We start from the raw sequence: 24,283 nt of genomic DNA, 5'->3' as shown, positions 1-24,283 counted from the left end.
GTACTAGTTGCGGCTAGGCAATGAAGTCCTAGTAGGTCGGATGGACTAAGGGGCAGGAAGTCGGCTAGGCAAGGAAGTCCTGGTAAGTCGGGTGGACCGAGAGGCAGGAAGTCCTAGTTGCGGCTAGGCAAGGAAGTCCTAATAGATCAGGTGAACCGAGGGGTAGGAAGTCCTACTGGGTGAGGATCGGACGTTAGGGAGCCTATGGTCCTTTGTTTGAGGGGGGATTATTAGGATATGAGACCTTTTGGATAGAGTCCAAGAATAAAATTATGAGGAGTTAGACTCAAAGTGGATAATATTATATCATTATAAAAGATATCTAAATTCTTTTCGATCGTATAGAGATGACACAATGTAGGGTTCTTAATTTTTTTCTAAAGTACAAGTGTTTTTTAAAGTTAATTTTTTTAGGTTTTCCATGCTGCTCTCATTTTCGTCGCTCGCCGACGCCACTTTCTTGTGATTAAAAAAAAAATGTGTTTTGTAAATTTTCTTCAAAATTGCACGACCAAAAGAATAGAAGTTATCAAATGAAAAACTTTTTTTTATAATACTAGTGATTATATGAAAACCTATTCCAAATATTGTTTTCAACAAACTACGAACCACAATACTTATATGTGAGATGAAGCTAGTTCTGTATATAATCGTATTTTTTTGTTAATCTGGTATAAATCATAGATCAATGAGTATACATATGAGAAAACTGAAGAGAGTATTGGATAACAATAACAATAACCTTGACGAGTGCCAAATTGAGTTTTCAAGTAAATATTGTTTTTCAAGAAGTTACTGTCACCATGATACGACCTTGGCCTCAACTAAACGAAGATCAATGCGGAGAAACCTAGGAAAAGAGTGGATCGAGGGAAATTCAAGCTAGGGTTTGAGCACAAATGACAGATTTTTTGCATGAGATCACCGGAAAAAGAAGTGGCACCATCAGTGAGGGATCACAGCGGCTGTGAGGGACGAAGATGCAAGGGCTACGGCGAGGCATGACGGTGGCAAGGGACAAAAATTAGGATGCGACAATGGACGAGGGATTGCGGCAAGGGCGGGGGACGTAAATGAGGGCGGCGAGGAAAACCTAAACTCTTCTCTGGTAAAGGAAAAATACTCAGTATTATTTTAAAAATAAAAAATAAAAACGTACTGAGTGTACATGTGCCACCTTAGCCGGTGCTCACCGTTGCTTATATATATATATATATATATATATATACACACACGGTTGCTCAAACATGGGTGTGTAGGGTAATATCCCTTATATATATTAAGCGGAGAAGATGATAAGTTGGGGCTGTGGTTGAATGTTTGACGATATGAAGACTCCACGTAGTCATGTAACACAAAGGTGTCAGTACCAGGCCAGGAAGAGGTTCTCGGCATTGACCCTCCGACGTTCAAGTCAGTTATCGACGATGTAGAGAATAACAAGAGTGTTGTAGCAAAGAGCATGTAAAATGACGAAGTTGCACAAACCTCCACCAGTAAATGGGAACCCCCCCTCCCTTTTTATAGTGTCATTGTAGTGTCTGTGTATACATCTCAAAGAGTATGCATATTTTCCAAAGCGTCCTAGGCAAAGACAAGTTAAAAAGTGTTTCTAACACTTTTCCTTAAGCGAACATGCATATTTCTGATGTGACAGGTTGAAAGCTTCAAAAGTACCATTTGCCTATGGAACATGTGCTCCTTTGTCAGTGGCGCAAACTCCCATAAGGATATGAGAAGATACGCAGGTGGGTCCCGCTGAAGGCCTAGCGACAACCACTCGGTCAAGACACCCCTACTCGGTCATGCATATCGGATCTACTAGCTCGTCTCTTTCCCTGTTTCCTGATTGTTATTGGTTACCTTCGTCTGACTGGACATGTCTCCCAGTCGGCGAGGCATGCTCGTTGCGGATTATCGTTTACTTCTCGATTCCATCTGCTGTCATCGGGCAAGCTGTTCGGCATACTTGCCCGGCAGATCAGGCTTCCCCTTCGTCCACTTGCCTGGTCGTCCGGACGACTAGCCGACCGAGACCTTTAATCATTTTTGACCTTGACTCCACATCAGTCGATTTTCCTTAATTTGATCTACCTTTGATGGGATTCCTCTTTATATATATATATATATATATATATATATACACACGGACCATTTCCTACGGATTATTATGGATTGCTCTCGTGAATTTGCCATGCCATTTTTAAAAATTTTTAAATACAACTTTTTTTCAATTTTTTCTCGTGTTTTTTTTTCCCTCGTTCTCCTCTCCTCATCGAAACTGCTCATCCGTGTGCTAATTGTTGGGGTTGAAAGGTTATAAACATAGTCCCATATTGAAAACACATGGGAAAGATCATAAGTTTATAAGAAAAAAATATCTCAATTAGTATGAGGCATTTTGGGTAGAGCCCAAGAGCAAACTATGAGGGCTTAGGCCCAAAGTGGACAATATCATACTATTATGGAGATATCTAAATTTTTTTCGATCTAATCGTGTCGGCCACTGCCCGCCCATTACACCTACCTCACTGGGATTCCGGTCGGATCGTAACCAAAATCTGGCTGTGTACCCATCTAAAATTATTAAACTTAAACTTCATATATTCTACCTCATTACATCTAATATATAGAAACTGAAATTGATCTCGATATTTTGATTGGCGTTGTAGAAACTGAAATTGATCATATATTTAGAAAGTACACGACCTAACTTATACAACTTTTATTAGAAAATATCGTAAATTCAAATATTATGTATTGAATTTTAATTTATATATATATATATATATAATGGATAAACTAAATTATAGGATGCGGAGTGAGGACACTAAATTAAAATTGAATTTAGTTCGAATTAAATCCAATAAGTAGGTGCGGAGATAAGGATTACATTAGTTTAAATCAAAATTAATTTGAAATTGATTTGGTAAAATTATCGCTAAACCAAGTTTAAGATTTAAACAGGTTTGATTGATTTAAAATGAATTAAGATTCTTTTTTTTTTTGAGAAAATCTTCTATTTCATTTTTTTTCTCTCCCTTTTCTATATACACATGTTGCAACTCCGCTATACTATATGCAAATCATTTTCTTTTATTTTTTTCTTTCTTTTCTTCTCCATTTGTTTCTTCTCCTTCTATTCTCCAATAGTAATAAACCTACAATTTTTAACTCTCTTCTCCTAAATACAAGAGTTTTTTTTTTCTTTTCCTTTCTCTTCTACAAATAAGAATCACATCATCAACTTTAGATCATATCAACTAAACCAAAGGTTATGATAAAAAATTTTCAATTTAAGTTTATTTCAACTCCTTAAATTTGAAATTTAAGCTTTTAGATAATGAAACTCGATCAATACTAATAAATATATATATATATATATACTAGGTGAAATCGATGAAAAAAACCCTTCCACATGGTTACTTGTTCAGTTTTTAATTTATCTTTCTATAAATTTGGCACCCTAGTACTCCTGTCAATTCGTTTCTAGATCAATACGGAAAAAATAAATTACGAATAAATATTAAAAAAAATGATTAATCAAGTTGGGTAACGTCGAGCCTGGGGTGATCGATCTGATCGCACGGAAATTTTCCATCAGCCACCAGGATAAATCACTAAATCAGGAAATGCTCGTAACGAGCAGTTCAGGAGCCCAACATCCTTTAATTGTGTGCCCATTTAAAGAAAAAATTCTTACAAATTCATCATAATTGAGACTCGAACCACAAATGTCTGAATAATAACTTAAATATCCTATCATTATATCATAATATGAGGGTAATTACGAATAGATATTAGCTATTAGAAATTAGAATAAGTGGCGAAATACAAGGGAGGCACGATTATAGGGTTAAGCGTGGGACAGTTGAGATCAGTATAGGACCTTTTTAGAAACATGGTCGTTTCATTATTTTCTTCTTGTGCCTTGTAACTTTCCCGTTTTAGATAGCTTGTCTCTCATAATTTAACAAATTATGTCAAATTGGCCCTTGCAAATTGCGACTTTACTTTACTACACGTCAGACGTCAAAGCATCCCTGTTTTGACTGCAAGCGGATCTGAATCGGTTCTTTCCTTCCTCCCTTTCCATTTCCATGGCGGACCGCGCAGTCGCAGACCCGTCGCAGAATCCCTCCTCCCCTCCTCCGGCCACCGCGGCGGCGAGGCCATCGAAGGGCGGCGACCGCGACTTTCTCCTCCACCTCGAAGTTTATCTCGCCCGCCGCGACGGCGTCGACAAGCTCCTCAAGATCTCCCGCTACGCCGCCAAGATCGCCCTCTCCGCCCCCTCCTCCCCGCTCCCCCCGGCCCTCGCTCCCCGCCTCAAGTCATTCGAATCCAGCGTCGGTCTCAGCCGCAAGGCCTTCCGCCTCGGCAAGTTCGTCCAAGATCTCAACGCCCTCCGTGCCGCCGCAGGCGGCGCTGCCCTCTCCCCTGCCGATCGCGTCCTCGCCGCCGTCGCATACGGCGGCGAGGGCCTCTACTATTTCGTCGAGCAGTTCGTGTGGCTATCCAAGGCCGGTCTCATACCCTCCGAGTACTCCCGGCGGCTCCAAAAGATCAGCGCTTGGGCGGAACTTATCGGCTACTTTGGCAGCGTCTCCCTAAAGGCACGAGAAGTACGAAAGATCCAGTCTTCGATCCAATCGAGGATCGACAGCGCGAAACCTGGAGAGGGCGACGAGGAACTAAGGAAACTGAGAACGAAGCTACTGCTGAAGCAGCTCTCCATCGTTCAAGACCTCGCTGACGGACTGATGGCTCTCGGCGACGTCAGGGACGGAAAGGGCTTCCTCCTCTCAAACACTCTACTGACGGCTTCGGCAGGGCTCTTTTCAGCACTCATCAGCACTCACAAGAACTGGACTTCTTGCTAAGGTAGTCCCTCCTCTCCATTCCTCTCAGAATAAACAAAGCTGAATGCATTCTTTGTTTCACTTTTAAAGTTGAATTTAATAAATGGGATTCAGTTCTACTGCTATAACTGAACCATTCTTGATTAGTGATTACTTTGCTTATTATGGATTTGTGAAGATTGCTCGATCGGTAGTGGAGCCATTAGCAATGTCTGTATATACATTTTCAGATACATCCACTTCTTCTTTCCCTTGTTATATCTTCTATCCAAGTAAACTGACCGTAAAGCTCATGGGCCTTGGCGGTTTGAGTTTACCTCTTCTCATGTTCCATTGTTGCTTAGCTTCTTTATTCTTGCCAAACTACCTTTATAGCGCATCCCTAATGCAGTTCACTTTCGTTAGTGCTCTTGGATGGTCCAATTTATCTTCTTGTGTTTGACTGATTGTTGCTCCTTGATCATCTTGAAAAAAAATGCAACTCGTCCATCAGGGAGAATTCGATACAAGTTTGCATCTTTCAGCGGCGAGGTATTAAAATCCTAATTACGGTGTGGGCGAGGAGCCTTTTGTGCTTTCAAATTTACCCAAAGCGAATCAACGGAAGGAAACAAATCCAAAATAGGAAATCCACTCACCATCAGGCATTAGTCGGTCACCGAGTCAAGCGGCCCACTGCTTCTTTCCCTGCTTGCAGACAAACAGACAGAGTTTTGGCTTCTATCTCGAACCTTTCTGGCCGAAGCGTCGTTGCGTCACCAATTCGTCAGAAAAACAAAAATTAATAATTATTCCAAAATAAACCAACCTCGTACTTCCACCTCGCTCCCTCCCATCGCCACGGCCGACCCCCACCGCACCGCCACCACGCCTCCCTCTCGCCCGCCGCTTATCTCCCCTCTCCCGTTCCTTCCTTCCTTCCTTCCTTCCCTGCACATTTTTTGCTTCCTGCTTAAGTAAATGGATCGGCTATTTCTACCCCCACCGGGCTTTCCTGGCTCGCCCTCCACCACCGGGGCCGCGCCGGACCCATGGAGGCCTTCTTCGACTCATGGCTCACCCGCCTCGACAACCTCCGGGCCGAGCTCCTCCACGCCGTCACCCACCGGACCGACCTCATCCCCAGCGCCGTCGATGCCTTCCTCATCCATTACCGCGACTACCGCGGCGCCAAGGCCCGCCTCGCCGACTCCGACCTCCTCCGCGCCCTCACCCACCCGTGGCTCACCCCCTTCGAGCGCACCTTCCTCTGGATAGGCGGCTGGAAGCCCTCCCTTGCCTTCCGCCTCCTCCCCGGCCGCTGCCTCCTCGCGCCGGACCAGCGCGCAGCAGTCGAACTGCTCCGGCAGGAGGTGGAGCTGGCGGAGCACCGGATCTCGGAGGACATGGCTGGCGCGCAGGAAGCCATGGCCGGCCACGCGGTGCTCGTGGCCGTGAGAGCCGGACTCCTCTACGCCAACGGGAGCGCGTGGGAGGCGGCCGTGGACGAGGTGTCGCGGGCGCTGAGGGCGACCGCCAACGCGGCGGAGGAGCTACGGGACGCCACCCTGCGGCGAATGGTGGAGATCCTGACGGCAGCACAGACGGCGGAGTTCCTCGCCGCCGCGGCGGAGCTCAGGCTCCGAGTGCGGAGGTGGGGTTTGCGACGCAACTAAAGTCGGTTCGCTTGAGATGTGCGGTCACCGACGCTGATCTCTAGTTACCTATACACCTGTGGTAGTTAATTGGTGGCCCTGCTTCGAGCAGTTATTAAATAAGGTAGAGCGCGCTGAAGTCATCTGTTTTCTAGTCGAAGTATTAATCAGAATATTATGTTGTAGTAAATTGTGGGGTTTTGATCCTACCGCCAATCTAGCACATAAAGCCTTGTGACTAGTCATTGAAAATCGAAGTAAAGATTATAAAAATTAAAGTGAAGGCAACCTGAGCTAAAAAAGAGCAAATTTTCATTGGACAAAATTCCTAGGCCTGAGCTCTTATTCGAATAAATATGAGACATTAGTTCGGGAATTTGCTTGCCATTACCAGTTAAGTGAGTTCCACCTCGTCCCCAAGTAAGTTTCTAGATGTTCCTCGTCCTAACAAGAGTAAATCAAAATACGAAATCCGTATTATATCAACAGCTGAAGCAAAAGGCTAATCATGAAGCTGCACGGATTGACACCGGACTGATAACTCCCAAAATTAGTTGGCTTAAATTGGATTAAAAATATAAATAAATAAATAAATAAGTGACATTAACAATCCATGGAGATAGTATCATAGGCGACATGAACGTCGCAACGCGGGTGAGGAGATTGCACTCATAGCAATGGGATGTAGTCAGACCACCACGAGTAGAATTTTTCCAATCAATAAATGGAGACGCAGGCGTGAACTATGATAAATTAACTTCAGCAACAAAATCACATAAGTGGATTCATCATTGTGAGTTGCATCTGCAACAACTCAGTTCTAGTTTGAAGCTATGGCAAAATAAAATATATTTAAATCCTGATGACAGACTATAGATGAAAAACTTTCAAGTGTCTTGACAGCACCATCATTACTGTACATCCCTAAGTTCCATCTTCACAAGTTTATTGTAAAACACACGATCGTGAGATCTCCCTGAATTACTTTCCAGGATAGCACTTTGCACCAGTTCCTAGCATACAGAAAAGGTTGGTTGAGGATGCAACCAAGATTAAGAACAACAGAAAAACAAAATGAGGAAAAGAATTTCCCATTAAAAATAAGTGTAAATGTTGGAAATAGATGGTACCAACCTTGACATGCCTGTTAGACATGAATTTGCCTAAATTGTGAAGAATGCACCTTAAATCTTGAGCCTGCAATGGTAAATATACAAAAACAAATTGAACAACCAATCATGAGAAAGAAGGGAAAAAAAAAAGATTGAAAGCAAGTAAAATGATCTTGCTGAATTACCTTGATGTATCCCACTCTGTTTTTATCAAAATAACTGAACGCCTGCAAATGAGAACATATGGCCATTGTTATCATGAAAACAACGTACCACCTAAAATGACCAAAAACTTCAACAAAATGAAAATTCAATAACCTCCAAAAGCTCCTTATCCAACAATCCATCCACTATGGATGCTTCCTCGACAGTTTTTACAGAAACTTTCTCATTCTTTACAGAATCCGTCCTGTCATCATTCTGTTTATTATCCTTCGTGGCTGCTTCATCGTCATTTGCAGCCTTATCGATGCCAGTTTTGTCAGTGTTACTTTCCTTCATAACTACAGGATCTACATCCATCTTAACATCAACTTCCGACTCAGTTTCCACTCTTACACCAGTATTATCATCCTGTACAGATATTCATAGAATTATAAAAACTCAAAAATCAAAGAGTTGGTAATGTGAAAGATTGCAAATCTGAGGGATCACTGAATAGGGTTTTTCCATGCTAAATTAAAATATGCAAAATGGGCTCCTTTTGAAAATGAACTCAATTAAGATTCCACAAAGTACACAGATGTGCATCTATTTTAACATTCAAAAATTAACAATGAGCTTAGCTGATACCTACTGTATTGCAATATTCATAATATTCAAATGTTTTGAGTAACCAGCATGAGACAAATAGGACTGCAATTGGTAAATGAATCAAACCTCCAACACTGGTACCCAAAGTAATGTTATATGTTATGCATGCCAAAGATGAAAAAAAATACTCCAGCTGCATTTGAATCTAAACCATTTAATATTGGTTGTGGATAAAGAAAGAAGTCTGAGAAGATCTAAATTAGGTCATCTCATTGGGATGGGAACTTATCCCACAGATCAACAGAAACAAATAAACAATCAGAACAAAATCACCTAGGGTAAAAAGGCTAGAATGTTCACATGATCAAACACAAGAATGGCACAAAGTAAAGAAAACCTTAATTATAACTCAATGAGAGGAACCATAGACATTAATCATAACTTGCCTTTTGAACTCCATTTGATCTAGAATCATCATCTGCTTCCTCCTCTTCTATAATTTCTTCTGGATCTTCATCCTCATCTATCATATCATCGTCCATTGCGTTGTCTTCAACTTTAGCTTCATCCCCTCCACCTGAAGAACTATCTATGCCCTTATTTTCAGGATCCATTTTGTCAGACACATCTTCCTTTACTAATTTTGTAGACTCACTAACAACATTTAAAGCTTCATCATCGTCTTTGTTCGACGTATCCTCCTTTGCAACAGGAGGGCTATCATCAGTTTTTGGACGTTTGGTAGGCGATTTCTCCTTTCCAGAAACCTTCTCTAGTTTTTCATCACGTTGTCTTTTCCGATTATTTCTTTTCAATATACATCTTTTATTCAATTTCTAAATATCAAAAAATAAAGATAGTTAAATTAAATAACAAGGCAACTCAAACAACAAAGTAATACATTTACATTATACCTCAAGAAAGGACAATAACTGATAGCCCATCCCAAACTGAAGCATTTCATTGAAGGCCTCAGCAAACAGGGAAAGCTGAAGAAATCCACATTTAAAATGGCGCATAAGACAAATATCATAATAGTGCAGATAAATATAAAATTACTTTGCATATTTATTATGCTTAGCTAACAATAAGAAATGGAAAACAGATATATGATTCTGTTACAACATAAGCACAAGAATATGTGTTGATAGATTAAATTGTGTATTTTTCAAGGGGGTATGTTCACAAGGATATAAACACTGGTTTATTTCAAGGTATACCATTCAGTTTGTAATTCAAGTTTTAGCCAGTGATGCTTGTTGCATGAGCATGTTAAATAGCACAACAAAGCATCATCACTAATAAGGCATTCGACCATGCCTTAGAAAAGACTAGAAATTATTATAGTATTTAATGTAAACAAACCTCAAATGATGATTCTTCTATGTCTTTATCACTATAATCTAGGAGTCCATCCAATGAGAGGGACACAGAACGAAGCTGCAGAATAAAAAAATTTAACATGTTAGGCAAGTTGGTCCAGGCATTCTGTGAGTGAAATATAAACAATGCAACTAAACATACTTTGGATCCCCTGCTTCGATGGGATTTCATAATCAACCCAGGATGCTTAGGAGGTTCTCCAGAACCTCCTTTCTCTTTTTCTTTGATAGACTTTTGGTGCAGCTCATGCTTTCCATCTCTACTCATCTCTTTTTCATCTTTTTTTCTCTCTTTTCCTTCTTGCCCACCTTTCTTAGAGTCTTTTTCTTTCACATTTTCCAAACCATTGACAGTCTTTGAGCTTCCTTTCTCTGGGATGACATCACTATCAACTGATTTAGTTTCCTTTGTCTTATCATTTGTCATTGTTATTTCATTCAACTGATCCTTGTTAGGAATATTAGATCCCTCTGTTGTCTGTTTTTCAGGAGTATTCACTTCAACTGCTGTTTCCTTCTTTTCCAAATCAGCTTTTACATCTTCCTTAATTTCTTCAGTGTTTTTGTTTGCTTTTGCATCCTTAGCTTTCAGCGTGGAAATTTTTCTTTTAATCACTCTTCTGATGATTTTCTTTTTTCCAGGTATCTTAACTTCTGTACCATGTCCACTGGAGCCCCCATCATGTTCTTTCTTCACTACTTCTGTTCCATCCATGATTGTTGACTCATTTTTAGTTTTCCCATCAGTTTGGGCTTCAGGTGAATTAGCTTTATCTTCCATAAGTGGTGACTTATCAAGAGTACCTTTTGTGACAATTGTAGTTGTCATAGTTGCAGGGCTCTGCTGATCAGAATTGCCATGTTTATTTTCTGTATTTTCATCTTGCATCACTTCCTGCTTGGTGATACTGTCAGCGCCAGCAATAATTGCTTTCTTACCAACAGCCTTTCCTTTCACTACCTTCTTAACAATTTTCCTTTTGGTTGTTTTTTTAGTCTCAGTTGACAGCTCAACAGAACCTTCACCATTCAAATTCTCGCTGGTTTTACTTTGTCCACCGTCAACATCATCTTTTCTTTCTGTATCAGCTAATGAAAGTATTTTTTCTTTCTGTTCAGATGGAATTTTATTGGATTCACCAACTTCAACCTTGGACTGGTCATTACTTTTCACATCAGCAGCCTCATCCTTAACCAAGTTGTCTTCAGATTTCAGTGTTCCAGCTGAGTTATTGTTCACCATTTTACTTTGAAAATTTCCCCCTGCATATACCAATAATGATATGCATAAACGATGCACTTCAATAAGAATGGATAAAATTACGAGGGAAGAAAACCCTCGGACTTACCTTGGCCAGATTCCTTCTTTTCTGCAGGTTTCTAGAATAGATGTTAAAAGACAAAAAAAAAAATCGTAATTTAATAGGGTTCTTGGATGAATTAATGCATAGAAAAAGCAATGGAAAACAGATTTGAGAAACAGAAGGAGAAAATAAACCTTCTCCTTTGAAACTCGTTCCCTCTCAGCCATCTCCTTCTTGTATGTCAGCCACTGCACTCGCCACTGATCCAATGATGGAAGGCATTCCGACAAGTTTGGCACATACAACACTGTAACTTCCTTGTGGCTAAAAAAGCCATCCTTTCCAACTCTATCATAGTGTATCTAACAAAAGTACATAAAATAAGATCTCAAATTATCATATAAATTATAAAAGAATACCTTCAAACCTACTAGATTATATGAAGAACTCAACGTATGCATTAAAGCAAATGCAACTTTCTGATTAGTTTAGTCAAGGACACAAGGAGCATATAACCAGCCTAAGATATGCAAATATAAAACATTGGAAGAAGTAAAATTTGGTAGAAGCAAAGATAAAAAATAATAAAAATACATGATTGGACCACAGAACCAATAACCGATCCTGCAATCTACATGCAACTTTGCTTTCATTGGTAGATAATACAGTAAGCACTTCACTGTCACATAAAAAGTAAGTGTGAAGATGTAATAGACATGTATGTGTTTTAATCCAAGTAGTGGTATATATATTAAATAATGTTAGCTACTAGTGAAACACTAGACTACTGCCTCTAACACAAGCTAACACATCATAGAATTAAGTCACAATCAGTTAAAGTCATCAGACCGGGTCTGCATAATCCATCCCACTGGAGTCCCTACTCAAGCAACCAGGAGACCTGAATAGGTTTGATACCCTGTTGAGCTACAGACAGGACAAACCAAATCCATCCCAAATTGAATATTTATTTGGGATGAACAGCCCCTTATCTCAACCAAGGTGGAATTAAGTAGACTGAGAACTCACAAAATAAGTGACAAACTCAATGAGTGACTTTTCAGTAAATTTCTGTGTTTCAGTATCATTTCCTTCTGTATAAGAAATGTAACTGCATAATCCAAACAAAGAGGAACGTTAATAACTGGTTCAGTGAGATTTCATTAGGCTGGTCACTAAGAAGACTTGGAAGTGCAAGACCACAAAACAAATCAAGGTCCACAACTTATTTGTGTAATAAATTTGCCTGGTCTAATAAGAGTGTAGGTATTCTTTGATAGTGCATACAAGATAACTTAACTGATCGGATTCTAATGCATAGGGGGAAATTATGATGTAAATAGAATTAATAATGAAGCATCTAAGAATAATTGGGGTCCAGACATTAATAAATGAAGCACAATTTAGGTGGTGTTTGGTTCTTTCCTAAAAATCAGAATGGGAATGGGAATGGGAATGGGAATGATAGTATTGTGGAATAGGAATGAATATGAGCATGAATATCACTCTTAAAAATAATATTTGGTTAGTTGAATATTTTCTATAGGAATAAACCAAAATTTCCTTTTTACCTTTAAGAGAAAAAATTAGATCGGAGAGAAAATTGAATGTGAGAGAAAAAGGTAGAAAACGTGTGATGAGAGAGGATGAGGAGAGAAAAAGTGAGATGGGAGAGAATCAAAAAAGACAAAGTGTGATGAGAGAAAATGAAGAGAGACTGTGTGTGATGGGAGAGATTAAGGAGAGAATGGGAGAGAAAGTGTGATAGGAGAGAATGAAGAGAGGGAAAGTGTGATGAGAGAAAATGAGAAGAGAGAGTGTGAAGGAAGAGATTGAGGAGAGAGAAAGCACAATGAGAGAGAAAACATAATGAGAGAAAATGAAGAGAGCGTGCTAGGAGAGATTGAGGAGAGAGAAAATACCATGACAGAGAGAGTGTGTGTGATCGGAGAGAATGAAGAGAGAGTGTGTGAGAAAATGAGAGTGTGATGAGAGAGAAAAGGGTAGAAAAAGTGTGACGAGAGAAAATGAGAGAGAAAGTGTGATGAGAGAATGAGAGAAAAAGTATGAGGGAGAGAGAGAATAAGAAGAGAGAAAGTGATATAAAAGAAAAATTGAACAAATATATTAAAGGTATTTTAATCCAAAATAATCTGGATGATATCCAAATTTTTGGATATGGTGAAACCAAAGGAGGTGAGTTTCATCATTACCAAAGTTTTTAGGTTTCATTCCAAAATCTAATTCCCATTTCCATCAACCAAACACAAGATTTGGAAATGTATCCAATTCCCCATTCCCATACCCGTGTACCAAACGCCACCTTAATATCCATCTACAGCTCAGATTGTATAAAATCAATCACATCTAATCAATAATAATAATGAAATGGCCTTATGAATTGCCCATCTACAGCTGAGATGGTATAAATCAATCACATCTAAACAATGATAATAATGAATTGATCGATAATAGTTTCCCTGGAAATATATTGGCCTTATAAGCCAAGAACGCTAGTGTTCATCAAATTTAAATGCAGGATAACCCAATTAATAAATACAACAAAAATAGCAAAAGCAAGAAAATCTCATCCATGTACTAAAGAATAAAAAAATTATTAAAAATTTTCATAACAATATTCAACAGACAGCTTTCCAAAAAATGGAGGGGGAAAAAGGAGGCCTAGAAGGCTACATGTAAGTATTTGAATAAGACAGCAATCTGTATGCTCAGATTATATTAGGAAACAATATGCCGAAGTCAGTTGATAAAGCCTGGCTATCCTTGCCATATAAAATAATTGCATTTTTCAAATGAATTAAAGAGATGTCAAATCATCTAGAAAGAATGAGGCAAAGGATAGATTAGATAACAGAGAACAACGTACAAAAGTTTCTTGCAGGTCACCACAGAATAGATTGATTTGATATTAAAATATTCCTTAGGACATTGTATCAGAACAACATATAAGCAGAAGTTTTGCAAACAAAGTACGGATAAATTTACCCCATGAGTGCACAAAAGTCGTACAAATAAAGAAAAAATAGTAAAAATGAAATTCAAATACAGACATATGTACCTCAAGGAAACGATTCCAATGATGGCAGCAATGTAGGTCAAGATGAGTTAAATGTTTGACATGTCTGCGAGAAAAAGAGTGCTTTGTAGATCAATTATAACTCACAAATATCGGATAATAAACCATACTAAAACAAATTCACAAGTAGCTTGCCTAATAGCTGTCTGAATCAAGGAAGAATCATCAACTTGCATATCCCCATCAGAAGTCATATGTGATGGACCTCCAATTGCCAGAAAAGAATGATCTTTCTTCATAATAGCAAACTTCAAGATGTTGTTAACATGCACTGGCCTCTCGTCATTGTCTTTACCAAAACACAACTCATTCAAAGCTTCAGCACTGACTCCACTCATCAAGATAACCTGAAAATAAAAATATCTTGCAAATAAGATCATAGATACAGAACCAATTTACAATATTTATTTAAAAAATACTTTATATAATTTTATTTTAACAGATCTGCTTGTACATTTTCTTTGTAATATCATTGAATGTTTAAAGCAGAAGGAAAATGTGCATTTACTTCTCAGAATAGTGGAAAATATTTTCATCAAGAAGAAGTTAAATTGTGTCTATGGTTATATGGCTATGGTATAGCAAAACATAGAGCAAGCAATAGCCTGGTAATGTAATATTGAAATACATTAAAGTACAAGCAAGCAATGATAAATTTTGAATTTGGAAGTCAGATAGTCAAGACTCAGATAGGTATAATATGTTCACGAGTACACAATTAATTCATGTTTAAACTACCAACAAATAGAAAGTGTTATCTACAGTTACATGACCATAGAAGTAATACAAAAAGAAGCATTGTAGTTTACCTTGGAGTTCCAAACAGTTTTAACACCCTTGGATTCAGAGGAGTCCTGCAAGAAAACAGGCCCTTTCTCCTCACTTTTATCTTCCACATCCAAGAAACTGTGCTGAAAGCTACAGAAAATAATATGGTACAACCACTTATTTATCACATTTGCCAAGAAAAGAAAATTAGAAAAATTAGTACAAAATTAATGGCGGAAGAATTTTATGGCCTCAAACCTAACAGGAGTATGAAGAGAAAGATTCAGTGTTTCCCTCGGCCAGTTCACAATAACCTGTGAAATATGCAATTGCAGTATCAGTGTATGTAATACAAGAACAAAAGTTTTGAACCAAGAAATTATATTATTGAATGTAAGTCGAACCTTCGAAAAATCTGCTGCTATCACTAGCCTAGGATATCTCTTGCTCAAAGACAAATGATCTCTTTCAACATCCACCAAGCAGAATGGATAAACCTGCCATCGTTATGTTAATCATTCCACAATATTACCATAAACATTTACGAAATGGATATAACCAATTAATAGTTTCAACTGTGCATTTTACATAGATATGTTGTGTCCCCAAATATATTATGTCTTTTCTAAGTCAACGCAAACATCAGAGCTTAACAAGTTTGCCAGGACAGAATTCTAATTATGATCACAGCAAAGAAGATGATGAACAAAGGGCAATTAAAGGAGCCAATAAATTCCCAGGCGAAGAGAGGAAAGGAGAATCCAACATAGAGAAGATGAACCAAAGTCTGAAATTAGGTTTTCAATAACTGCAAGTTGGACTAATAGGATTGCATCAAGTAGACATGACTGACAATCTAAATGAACGATTGACTATATAGTTATGATTCTATCTTTTACCTTGCAGATGTATTCTCTCTTTTTTTCTTTAACAGGTGAATGATGCCTTCAGTGCCAAGAACAAACAGATTAGTTAGAAAGCTGCAAATCAGAAGCAGCAGCAAGCAGCAGGCATAAATATAGCAGGAAGATCCACCTATGCACAGCCTCGCGATGTGGTGTTGCTCGACGAACAGCCTTCTCATCCTTTATTAAAGAAGAACCTCTATGATCTCTAATAGGTCTTGGTGGTGTTCGTTCTCGCCTTGCTTCAAGTGCACGCCTGCGATCTCGTTCCCTTTCCTTTTCACGACGCTCTCGAAGGCGTTCCCTTTCACGTTCTCTTTCGCGTTCCCTTTCGCGTTCCCTTTCTCGGTCCCTTTCGCGTTCTCTTTCTCGTTCCCTTTCACGTTCTCTTTCGCGTTCTCTTTCACGTTCCCGCTCTTCTCTTTCACGTTCTTTTTCTCTCTCCCAAATCAATTCTCTACGACGTTCTTCCTCCCTTAACTCGAGCTCTCGGCGGTAAGCATGCCTATCATCATTCCTTTCGTCCACCATGGAGACTCCAAGGGCTGGATGTGAACGTGCAAGAACACTAGGTTGATAATTAGACTCATGAGTACCCAGGATACCCTTTCCTGCAGCATAATCTCGACCAGGTGGCAACCCCACCCCATAAGCAGCATTCAACGATCCTTGGCCATACACAAGGTCATCAACATTTCTCCTGGGAGCTCCCCCTAAAATGGAAGCTGTTTGTCCACCATAAGCAGCACCAAAACTAGATAGACCATGGGGATCAGCATCCATCCTTGCACCATAGCCGCTAATTTCTTGTGAATGAGTAGGAAGAGTCCTTGCTGTATAGTATTCATCTTGTCTGCCAGAAATGCATATTCCATCTCAGTGCAATAAGATTCGTAATTTCCACTAACTACAAAGCTGTGAATGGAGCTGCATACAATACCAAATAAGCAAAAGATCGGTGCAAGACACCACTAATGTCGACCATCATTTTCTTAGTAACACAGGAATCTAATCATACCCACACATAATATTTAAATAGAAATGTACACGTAGCAAAACAGAGAAAATAATGGCATTGTCTTATAAGTGCATCAATATACCTTATCTCTGCACCCGATTGCAGTTGCTGAGCTTTCAGCAATTGTTGTCGCAATGAAGCCTTAAAAAAATGCATAATAGGATGATCAATATCTGCACCTGCAGAAACAAATCATAAATAGGATAAGAGTCTATAAGCAAGTACCTGGTCCATTCGATCATGCAGTTCAACCTGCAAAGATAGACAGATTTCCAAGTAATTTAAGAACCAAAATCATCAATATAGCTAACATTTAACAAGGTGTAATATGGAACAAGTATTAAGGCACAAAAATAAAAATGAAAACCTGATGACGACTATTGAGAGAAACAGACTCAAGGTATCTTCTTGATGAATCAGTCTGCAAATCTCTGCCGGCAAAAGCACCCTGATGTTCACCATAGTGCCTCCTGTCTGCTACACCATAATCAGGATTTTTTACTGAAGAGAACTGATCCCCTTTCTGGGAATATGCATGAGTAGCTGCAGAACCATAGTCATCAGTTGTAATGCCCAAGCCTGATACAAGAGTTCCAGATGGGAACTTGGATGGCTCTGCCAGGGCAGATTGATAAGCAGATTGACCTTGTAAGTTGGATGATGAAACTGCTTCTTTAGTGCTCACTACACCAACCTAAACCAGAATATATGCTTCAAATGTTAATGACTAACTCAGGCAACTAATAATCAAAGTAATCAGACTTATAACAAAATATCTGGTCAAAAACATATTCATGGCTACAAAAAGTTACTCCTGGAGGAATTCAACTATGCAAACCTGAAGCCAATTTCAGCTGAACAATAAGGCAAATGTCTATCAGCAACAACCGAAGAGGTACTCATCCATTTTTACATTGCATTTTTCATTTTATGGTTTTTTCCTCATTACTTGTAAACAGACTGTGTATACAGAAACTGAATTCCGCTAGTACATGTATATGAAAAGCAAGAGAAATATTCCTTTGGAAGCAAAGATAATAAAAAGACAATGAAAAGCAAAGATAAATTACAAACTGATAAACTTTATTACATTTTGATAGCTCCAAATATATTTCAATGTAACGAGTCTTTTTTTCAAAAAAAAATACTTTTACAACAACAATCAAGTCTTATCCCACTAAATAGGGTCGGCTATATGGACCCTTCTACGTCATTAGGCTTTATTCACTACTATATCATTATCTATACTTAAATTTTCTCTTGTTTTATTATTGCTAACCAAGACTTTTTTTGTTTTCCTCTTCCTCGTTTAATGTACATATTTTTCGTAGTTTCACATTACCTAATTGGAACATTTATTGGTCGTCTAACTATATGTCCATACAATCTTAAACGTCTCTCAAAGTTTTACCTCAACAGATGCACCTCTCTCTAATGCACTCATTTGTTATTCTGTCTATCCTCATATGTCCACACATCCATCTTAACATCTTTATCTTTGCAACTCTCTCATGTACATAGTAGATATAACCGCCGTCTTATAAAACTTTCCTTTAAATTTTAAAAGTATTTTACGATCACATAAAACACCCAACGTTCTCCTCCATATCAAACTACTTACTTTATTCTATGTAAGACATATCTCTCACCTAAACACTTAAAGCTCTCAATTCAGACAACACATTATCTCTTATCTTAACAATTGTCTAATTATGTCTAATATTGCTAAACTTAAATTCCATATATTCTGTTTTTTACTCTACTAAGTCTAAAACCTTTCACTTCTAATGTTTCACGCCAAGATTATAGTATAGCATTTATTCCTTCACATGTCTCATCTACCAAAACAATATCATCTGCAAACAACATGCACTATGGTACCAGTGAGTTCGTCCATGATTAGTATAAAAAGATACGGGCTTAGAGTTGATCCTTGATGTAATCATATTTTTATTGAAAATACTTCAATTAATCCACCTGAAGTCTTCGCTTCAGTCGTTATATCCTCATATCCTTAATTAGTTCAATATATACTATGTTGACACCTCTCTTTTCTAGAATTCTCCCATTAACTTCTCTTGAAATTCTAACATAAGCTTTTTCAAAGTATTATATTGTGTAGATCTTGTTTTTGCTCCCGATACTTTTCAATTAGTTACCAAAGAAGATGTATAACTTCTATTGTCGACCTTCTAAGCATGAGGCCAAATTGATTTTAGATGATCGAGGTCTCTTCTTTCATTAAACTTTTTTCTATTACTCTTTCAAAAGTTTCATGGTATAACTCATTAGTTTAATACCCCTATAGTTTGCATAATTTTGAGTGTCTCTCTTGTTCTTATATAAGGGAACTACAATCCCTACCTTCAATTGATTTGGCATTTTTTCGTTTTCAATATCATATTAAATAATTTTATAAGTCATGCAATACAATATTTCCTTAGGTACTTCCATACCTCTATCAGAAAATCAATGGTCCAAAGGCCTTTCTATTTTGCATCCCATTTAAAGCTAATTTTACTTCTGAAATTGAATTCTACGATAAAAATTTAAATTTATATAGTCATTTGACCTACTTAAATTACCTAAGTTAAGTTGATCACCTAAACTTTCATTAAAAAGTTGATGAAAAAACGACTTCCACAACTCTTTTATTTCTCCATCATTTACTAGTGTCTTATTGGATTCATCTTTATTACATCTTATTTGAACAAGATCTCTATCTTCCTCTCTCTTACTTTAGTAATTCTATAATTATCTCTTTCCTCTTGTTTTATATCCAATTTTTGATATAACAATTCAAAATTTTATTTTTTGCTTCATTCACTGCTTGCTTAGCCTATTTCTTAGCTATTGTATATTTTTTAAGTTTTACTCGTTCTTACAAATATATAATTTCTTATAAGCTATTCAGTTTTCCTTCACTTTCTCCTATACTTTCTCATTCCACCACTAAGATTTCTTAGTTGGTGGTGCATGTTCCTCTTACCTACTATTTAACTTTGATACCATCTTATCACATATCATATTAGAGTCACCGTATATTTTACCTAATGTTTGTACTCCTATCTTCTTCTTAAATATGTTTTGTTTCTCCATCTTCATCTTTTAACTTTCACTACTTAATTCTAAGAGTCATGTATATTTTTCTTCTATTGATATTATAACTTAAATGTATATCCAACACTACTAATCTATGTTGACCTTGCCATTTTTATAAATCATTTTATTTCTCTTCCAAACCATAAAAAAGTCAATTTGTAATTCATTATTCCCACTTTTGAATATGACGAAGTGTTCTTCTCTTTTATTAAAAAAGGTATTAGCTAGTATAAGGTCATATGCTATCACAAAATCAAATATAATTTTCCCTTCTTTATTTATTTTTCAAAACTCATAACTCCATACACTCATTCATATTCCTCATTTTTCACTCAAACATACTCATTTAGATTGACTTCTATTAAAATCATTTCATTTGACAAAATATTTTATAATACTTTATTTAAATCATCCCAAAACAAAATAGTATATAAAACAAAAAATTAGATTTTAAAACATAGCCAATTCATTTTGACAAAAGGTTACTCCTATTGTGTTTCAGAAGTACTATTATATAAGATATTAATTCAGAATATAAGATCAAAAATGTCACAAAATTTAAATCCTAAGTTTATACATTTACTATTTTTTTCAGTGGAACCTAAGCAAATGATATACTACATGTTATCTCAAATAGTTTACTCTCTCCCTCATTAAGCGAACAATTATCTCTCATCACATCTTTCCATATATCTAAAGGTTTGTTTAGAAAAAAAGAAGAAAAAAATGTGAGGATATAATATGAAAGAAATTAAATATGCTATGTATCACTTCAATTTTCTATGTACTAAAACACATTTGTTAACCTAAACCCAAACTTCACTCAAACAAATAAGAGGCATTCTTTAAGCTACTAGCTATAGATAAAATTAATAAACTAAATTACAACTTGTTTGCCAGGTGCAAAAACTTGTTTTCTAAAATTTAAGAAAAACTAAATTATAACTTGTTTTTAAATAAAATTAATATAATATGAAATTGAGTTTTATATATTAGTATGAATTTGAAATTAAATGTTTGGGTAATTCTTACTATCAAATATTTAATAATTTTATTTTTGATAATCCATGTATCCAGCTCTTCAAACCGACTAATCGTAAAGGTGACTGGCTCAGCCCCACAGAAATTTACCACTAGCCACCAGATAAATCCAGAAGTGCAAATGGCTCATCGCTCCGTAGCCAACGTTCCAGGGTTATTTTCGCACGGGAGGAAATTAATCGACAACCACAGCTAGGAATTGACCCGTGGATGCCTAGTTCACTATGAAAGCGTGTTACCGTTGCATCATAGACCGGGGGAAATATTTAATAATATTAATACTACATTAAGTACATATATTACTCCATTATACAACATTATTCAATATAAAAATTATTCCATTGTACAACATTATTCAATATAAAAATAACCACATGAAAATTTGCAACATCATATAATTAGATTATTGTAAATGTATATATTCTTACAAATACAAAATTACTCTTTAGATGATACTAAATTACTGATTATCAAAATTTGACCCTTAGATGATACTCAATTACTAAATATTATATAATTTTATCAAAATTATTAACATTAATAAAATTATCAAATTTTGCATAAGCATGCAAGTTTATCCAGAATCTAAGCCAGAACACGTCCAAAAAGGATATCCATGCAAACAATTTAGAGTTAGACACTCATAAAAAATTGAAGGAAAGTCAAGAAATCTGTAAATGAACATAACAAGCTTAACGAGAATCATTTTTAATAAACAAGTGACGTGCAACTTTATGAAAGACTATAAAGGGCATCAATAGTCCCCCACCAAACTAAAGAAGAGTTATGTGGGAAGTTGGGTTAACTACTGTAAAAATAAAGCTAAACTAGCATTAAATAAAATTAAAAGGTAAAAGGTTTCTTCTGCTAATTAAGGAATCCATGATATGACCTGTTGCACATTGCTAGCAGCAGAAGAACCATAAACAGCGGCATATGGTCCTCCATATTGTGCTGTTTGTGAAGAATAGGCTCGGTATGAGTTCATGTCTGCATCTGAACTGCCAACAGTGTTCCCACTATAGCCACTACCAGCCTGCAAGATTGAGATCAAATGGAAAGTTGATGATGTTAAGACGCATAAAAAAGAAAACCAAATACAAAAATGCATTGGCCAAGGTATTTGAATGTTCGCATGAACTTCACATAAGAGAAAGAACAAGAAAAGTATGCTCACGATGTGCCCATATGCTTGTGAGGAACCATAAGCCTGCTGCCCGTAGGGAATGTTCCCCTTGGAAGGGTACATCTCCTTTCTTCGCTTAGTAAAATAATCCTGCCTCAACAGGTAGATAAATATTGAGAAACATAATCCATCAACAAAGGCCTAGAAAAGTTCTCCCCTCTTAAACCACCATTCCCCCTCTTCTCTCTCTCTCTCTCTCACTCACTTTGTGTTGTCTACACTCTAGAAATCTATCTTCTTACTAGCTGGTCAGAGAAGATCAATAAAATTCTTTATAATCATAGGGAGAGAAGCAGATCTATCTCTAGGATCTCAAACATTCGAGACGAGAAAAAAAAAGAATAATCTCTAAATAACACGAGAGAAAAAAAATGATCGATCGATCGAGAATTAGAGACACTAACCTAACGGAAGAGACGGACAAGTCGAGATTCCAAATCGATCTCCTCCAGAGGAAGAGGTCGAAAGAGCACAGAACCCGAGCGACGGAGAAGATAAAGCGAGTCGCTTGGAGCCGGGAACGGAACCGACGGATAACAAAGGGCAGGAAGGGGGGCGTGAAGGCCCCTGTTATGTACGCCACACGGTTGCGAGCGGTCTAGCAGCGCCGTCGAGTCTTAGGAGATCTACCGACAGGATGCTGCCGCGTGTCCGAGGGTTTCTTACATGATGAATAAATCTTTATTTATTGTGATGGATGGACCGCTGTTTGTCCGCTGATGGATGGATGGATGGACTGAGGTTTTTTTTTTTTTTTTTTAGAAAATTTGTATGTATTTGATTGACAAATATAACTTTACATGTATTCTTTATTGAAAAAAAAAATTATTTTCAATTCCTAGTTTAATATACTTACCTAATTGTCTCTGATATTTTAAGTATAAAAAATCTAAAAATGAGTATAAATTCTCTTAAATTTAATACATTAAATTAGAATTTAGTATATTTTCTATCAAATTGAGTACGATTCTTTTTTCACCTCAATTGGATGGAAATACATTGATTTTCTTTAAATGGTACTCAATTGGATGGAAAATATACTAGATTTTCTTTAAATGATACTCAATTGGATAAAAAATATATTAGATTTTTTTCAAATTGTACTGAATTTAGGAGAAATTATATTAAATAGGAAAAAAGTCGTACTCAATTTAATAGAAAATATACTCGATTCTAGTTTAAAATACTGAATTTAATAGGAATTATACTCATTTTTAGACTATTTATACCTAAAAAATATGAAGGGTAATTTTAATAGAAAATATACTAGAATATACTAGATTTTCTTTAAATGATACTCAATTGGATAGAAAATATATTATATTTTCTTTTTACATGGTGCTGAATTTAGGAGGAATTATATTAAAACAGGAAAAAAAATATACTCAATTTAATAGAAAATATACTTGATTCTAATGTAAAGTATTGAATTTAAGAGGAATTATACTCATTTTTGGATCTTTTGTACCTAAAAAATCTTAGGGGTAATTAGGTCACAATATTTGCATGAGGGAGTTGAAACAAATAAAACTTTACATGCAGTGAGTGGAAATAAAATTTTTTATAAGTAGGGATTGCATACAAAATTCAAGTTGTGATTGAGGATTTTTTTCTATTTTATCGTTTTTTTTAAGTGACTCTATATAGGCATATTAAACTAATAATTATAGTTTCTTATTATTATCTTATTTAAAGTAAAAGGGCAATAACAAAAAAAAAAAAAAACACCCTTTTTATTTGAATCATTCGACATTCCTTTTTTGATTTTTGATAATTCCATTGCACAGCCCTCCCTACAGAATAGGACTGTTCTCTAAGCATACTATTTGATCAGTTTGATTTTTGCTATAACAATTTTAATTTTTTGACAAGGCAATTTCATGTTTTTGCTACACTATAATATTAATTTAATATTCATATTATAATATATATAAAATTATAATTCTTACAACTAAGACTTGTCATATAACTATTAGAACTCCGAACAATATTTATAATATAGCAGTTATAAATCATAACTGCCACAACTCAAATTTATCTTGTTCAACAATATCCATATTATAATAATTATGAAATCTAAACTATTATAATACGATTCAAAATTTAATATGTATGAGGG

The 24,283-nt window shown here is 36.6% G+C and overlaps 3 protein-coding genes across 4 annotated transcripts; 2 read left to right on the top strand and 1 right to left on the bottom strand.

Moving 5' to 3' along the window:
• The first annotated feature begins 4,010 nt into the window (after positions 1-4,010).
• Positions 4,011-5,317, top strand: LOC121985691 (peroxisomal membrane protein 11-3-like). Its single transcript, XM_042539291.1, has one exon. The coding sequence runs from the start codon at positions 4,101-4,103 to the stop codon at positions 4,881-4,883; it is 783 nt and encodes a 260-aa protein (XP_042395225.1). The 5' UTR covers positions 4,011-4,100; the 3' UTR covers positions 4,884-5,317.
• A 575-nt stretch (positions 5,318-5,892) lies between these two features.
• LOC121985692 (protein DOG1-like 4) lies at positions 5,893-6,705 on the top strand. The gene has a single exon (XM_042539292.1). It carries the CDS (start codon positions 5,894-5,896, stop codon positions 6,515-6,517), a length of 624 nt encoding a protein of 207 aa, XP_042395226.1. The 5' UTR covers position 5,893; the 3' UTR covers positions 6,518-6,705.
• Positions 6,706-7,235: 530 nt separating this feature from the next.
• On the bottom strand, positions 7,236-22,703 carry LOC121985690 (protein SHORT ROOT IN SALT MEDIUM 1-like). Of its 2 annotated transcripts, XM_042539290.1 has the most exons (24): positions 22,569-22,703; positions 22,156-22,254; positions 21,871-22,014; positions 17,481-17,529; positions 17,203-17,378; positions 17,061-17,087; positions 16,918-16,976; positions 15,948-16,670; positions 15,812-15,857; positions 15,317-15,409; positions 15,171-15,226; positions 14,954-15,062; positions 14,280-14,491; positions 14,127-14,190; positions 11,242-11,409; positions 11,093-11,123; positions 9,886-11,006; positions 9,727-9,801; positions 9,276-9,350; positions 8,808-9,197; positions 7,927-8,181; positions 7,794-7,835; positions 7,631-7,693; positions 7,236-7,509 (listed from the first exon to the last, which is right to left on the bottom strand). In XM_042539290.1, the coding sequence occupies exons 2-24, from the start codon at positions 22,225-22,227 to the stop codon at positions 7,408-7,410; spliced, it is 4,152 nt and encodes a 1,383-aa protein (XP_042395224.1). In that variant the 5' UTR covers positions 22,228-22,254; positions 22,569-22,703; the 3' UTR covers positions 7,236-7,407. The 2 variants fall into 2 exon arrangements, with proteins under 2 accessions (XP_042395224.1, XP_042395223.1); XM_042539289.1 differs by having other exon boundaries at positions 17,203-17,529.
• Between the last annotated feature and the right edge of the window lie 1,580 nt (positions 22,704-24,283).

The sequence above is a fragment of the Zingiber officinale genome, chromosome 5B, assembly GCF_018446385.1.
Source record: "Zingiber officinale cultivar Zhangliang chromosome 5B, Zo_v1.1, whole genome shotgun sequence".
Classification (NCBI taxonomy): Eukaryota; Viridiplantae; Streptophyta; class Magnoliopsida; order Zingiberales; family Zingiberaceae; genus Zingiber; species Zingiber officinale.
This window is presented reverse-complemented; position numbering and strand designations above follow the sequence as displayed.

Coding starts and splice junctions, on each gene's coding strand:
- LOC121985690 (XM_042539289.1), bottom strand. CDS start 22,227: ATGTACCCTTCCAAGGGGAACATTCCCTACGGGCAGCAGGCTTATGGT. Junction 15,410..15,811: donor AGAGAGAATACATCTGCAAG/GTAAAAGATAGA, acceptor TAACGATGGCAG/GTTTATCCATTCTGCTTGGT. Junction 9,351..9,726: donor TAGAAGAATCATCATTTGAG/GTTTGTTTACAT, acceptor GGATTTCTTCAG/CTTTCCCTGTTTGCTGAGGC.
- LOC121985692 (XM_042539292.1), top strand. CDS start 5,894: ATGGAGGCCTTCTTCGACTCATGGCTCACCCGCCTCGACAACCTCCGG.
- LOC121985691 (XM_042539291.1), top strand. CDS start 4,101: ATGGCGGACCGCGCAGTCGCAGACCCGTCGCAGAATCCCTCCTCCCCT.